This window comes from Apis dorsata, unplaced genomic scaffold (genome assembly GCF_000469605.1).
Source record: "Apis dorsata unplaced genomic scaffold, Apis dorsata 1.3 scaffold_272, whole genome shotgun sequence".
Classification (NCBI taxonomy): Eukaryota; Metazoa; Arthropoda; class Insecta; order Hymenoptera; family Apidae; genus Apis; species Apis dorsata.
This window is the reverse complement of record NW_006263550.1, coordinates 260,734-264,357: the sequence shown is the minus strand read 5'-3', so window position 1 is coordinate 264,357 and position 3,624 is coordinate 260,734. Positions and strand designations below refer to the sequence as shown.

The window sequence follows — 3,624 nt, the reverse complement described above, 5'->3', positions numbered from 1 at the left end:
AAAGGCAATTATGAAAAAAAAAAAAAAAAAAAAGATTATTAAAATGCTTTCAGACTCTTTTCTTCTTTCCGCGAAAAACTTCCTTTATTTAAAAATTTTCAAACCAATTTTATTCTGCATTAAAAAAAAGCATTAAATATTATACACTATAAATAATTTTCTATTCTTATCTTTTAATCGTATTGATAAAAATATTTCTCTCTTTTTTCTTTAATTAATTAAAAAAAAACTTTAAAACTAAAATAAAGAAACCATAAATACAGTAATATCTTTTATATTCTTTAATATTTTTATAAAATATCTTTTATAAAAATTTAATTTTTCAATAATCTCTTCTTCAAGTTTCTCGACTGTATCCTATATATCCTTGAAGCATAACAATGGTTATTGTACAAACGTCCATAAGAGCAAAGCCAGAAAAAAAAAGAAAAAAGAAAAATGCCAACCAGAGAGACTGTGTCGTAACTCAAAAAAAAAAAAAGCATACATCGTAAACTAAACGAGGATGTCATTTCTGTATAAAGGTTTGAAGACACACGATGCCCGTGGAAACTACTGGAACGTACTACGTACTTGGGTTTTGATAAAAGCGATGATATATGCAAAATCGATAGAATGCCACGGGTTCATGGCGGCCATTATCTTCTGTCAACCTTGCCTTTCTCGTCAAAAATTTACCTTGCCACGGGCAAGATGTTTGACAATCCCTGTTCCGCGAGTTCCTCCCTATTTCCAACGAATCATCGTGAAACAGAAAATTCTCTGTTCGCGAAAAAATCGACCCTTTTTTGTAACCGAAAAATTGAAAAGATTTTATTTTTTTAGAAATACCCTTCGATGGATATTCAGTGGCAGTAAAGACAGAAAATGTTAAAAGCTAAATAATAATATTATATAATAAATTTTACGAAAATATCGATAAAATATCTCTTGAACGTGATTCGAAAATTATAAATAAGATCGTTAATGATTTTGCACATCAGAAATATCATTCGTGAAACAATGCAGATTTTATGTGCAAAAATAAAATAATGGACGTGTCATTAAAACACAGCAAGCAAGATGCATCGAACCACGTCCACGACTTATACTCCTCTAAAGAGAGAAAGAGAAAGAAAGGAAGAAAAAAAGAATATGCGCATGAAAAATGGACGATTTACTATCAGACACATTTTATAACCAACGCGACCAGAAGCTGCATCTTACTGTAATTTTTCGCGCGTTCGATGTTTTAAAAATTGTTTCGAGCAAAAATTGCTTGGAGCGATACTGACTTTTTCTTTTTCCAAAACAGTTAAGTCACGTTTTTACTCGATATTAATGTTTCCTCTTTCTCGTCCAATTTACGATAAAATTTCTTTCATGTTTTAGAAATTTAATAGTAATAAAAAAAAAAAAAAAGAAGAAGAAGAAAGAAACGTCGAAGCAAATATGTTAATATATACTTCTAACAAATTTAATCGGAGCAAAGTTGACGTAACATTCGTTTCCTACGTTTTTCCTGCAATTTCCCTTTATTTTTGTTTTAATATCGTTAGCGCAATGTATCTTCCCTTTTCCCTTGTACGATTTATCTTCCTCAATAAATCTCCAAACAGAATCTCCGCAATATTTCAAATAACATATTTATAAATACATACATATTTGGATACAATATTCCATTTAACCTTTTAGAACATTTTACAATTTTTATTAATTTTTATTAATCGTGCTTCAACTTTGTATCGAATACTTTCGATCCCTAAAATAACTTTCAAAATCGACGATATCTTTCAAAATATCATATATAACATTCCTTCTTTACATTAAACTTTAGATTAATTAATTAAACCTTCCTCTTCCCCCCTCAAAATTTACATTACAACAATTTCCAAAATATCATTACCCCATTTTTACCCCCGTCTCAACTCATCCGTCATTTTCATCGCCAAGCAATTCTCCTAATGACTGTTTCGAGCTTTGTTCATCCCCCTCTTCCCCACATGCACACGTGTAGTTTCGAAAATTTAGGGCACAAGTTGACGAGCGTGTTGAGGGAAGAAAAGAGTGGCTAATAAAGGGTTTCGATAGTCGAGCCTCTAATTACCACTCTTTTCCACGTGTGCGAGAGGATCATGCCGAGAGAATCAAATAATACCCGGTGACACTGACGCGGAGGATGAAGACTTTTGTTGACGACATTTTTCGAGAGAGAGAGAGATAGAGAGAGAGAGAGAGAAAAGACAAAAAGACATCGGTACACGTTTAGAGATTAAGTTGTTCCACTCTCCACTCCCCAGAGAGAGAAAGAGAGAGAGAGGGGGAGAGGAAAAATGACAGAACGTGCAAGAGACATTAAGATAGTTCTGCTCCATTTACGTCGTGGTTACTAATGGCCTGTTTTAATGAACGAGCGAGATGAAGTTACCTCGAAACGAAGTTTCAAAAGATTCTACTACGACGCGGGAGGAGGGTGGCTGGGTTTTCTTACCCCCTCGGCGTCCAATCTCCACTTTTACTTTATCTTCCGTAACTGAAGAGAAAGTTGATAATTGCGCGAAATCGAGACGAACGTTAATAGAGGAGATTGTTAGATTCGTGTAGATTGACGTGGTAATTAAAAAACGGCGACTGGTTTCGGTCATCTGGGGTTTCAAGGGGGTGGCTCGTTTGTTTATTCGAAAGAAGTTTCGTTTCTGGGATTATTATTTGCTTCGAATGTGAATTTTTTTCTATGTATCTCTATCTTTATCAAGTGACAAGTGACTCGTCGATTAATTTTATTTTTTATTTGTGTCAAATATAGAAGAAGAGAGAGAAATTCTGATTTGGAGAGTTTTCGATTTTTATTGGATGAATATATTTAATTTTAAAAGAGTCGGATTCGATGGTTTAAATGGTGAGAGAGGGATGGATAGAACAGAGGATCGATTTACTTACTCGATTGTATGACATAGGCGAAGCCATCTTTCACCCACTGCACGATCCCAACTCTGTTTCCAACTTCGCAAGATATTGTTACGTCACGGCCTTCCTGGACAGAGCTGTTTCTCGGCCTCACGCGAAAATATTGTCCCCCTTCGCCTGGAAAATAAATAATATAAACGTTAATATAATTCTCTTTTTGTACAAGTGAGATCGAAATATAGAATTATCGATTTCGTTATCTATTTTATAATCCCTTTTATTATTTTCTGACGGGACAAAAATTTCCTGTTTACGAAAATTAATTCGAAATATTTATCGTTATATTTTATTTATATTTGGTAATTTTTGCGCGAATTAATTAATACGATATATTTTAAAGATAAATTCTCCGTTTCGAAAATAATACGAAACAATTAAAAAGCAAGTATAATCTCATTGCACATTTACTTTTATTTCATTTCACCATATTAAATAATTTTTTTTTAATTTCATTCCATATTCCGTATCTCACGTTTATTATCCCCCCCCCCTCTCTCCCCCGATTTTATTTAAAGTGAAATAAAATTTCAACAAAATTTGGAAAATAACGCCAACCAATTAAAAAAGAAAATGTAATCTCATTGTACATTTACTTTTACCTCTTTTTACCATGTAAAACACAACATTTTTTCAGTTTTTTTTTCTTTCATCGTTTTATTTTGAAATTGATAAAACAAA

At 32.7% G+C, this 3,624-nt stretch overlaps 1 protein-coding gene across 6 annotated transcripts in view; it reads right to left on the bottom strand.

Annotated features, from left to right (window-relative positions):
- The window catches only part of LOC102681738 (nephrin), a 164,932-nt gene that overhangs the window by 72,765 nt on the left and 88,543 nt on the right, over positions 1 to 3,624 (bottom strand). For all 6 annotated transcript variants that reach the window (XR_004150681.1, XM_031511005.1, XM_031511002.1 and 3 more), the window contains exon 2: positions 2,920 to 3,063. Coding sequence is in view for 4 of the 6 variants with exons in the window: in XM_031511002.1 (XP_031366862.1) it covers positions 2,920 to 3,063 (144 nt within the window). In the remaining 2 variants the exon portion in view is untranslated. The remainder of the gene's footprint in view (positions 1 to 2,919; positions 3,064 to 3,624) is intronic.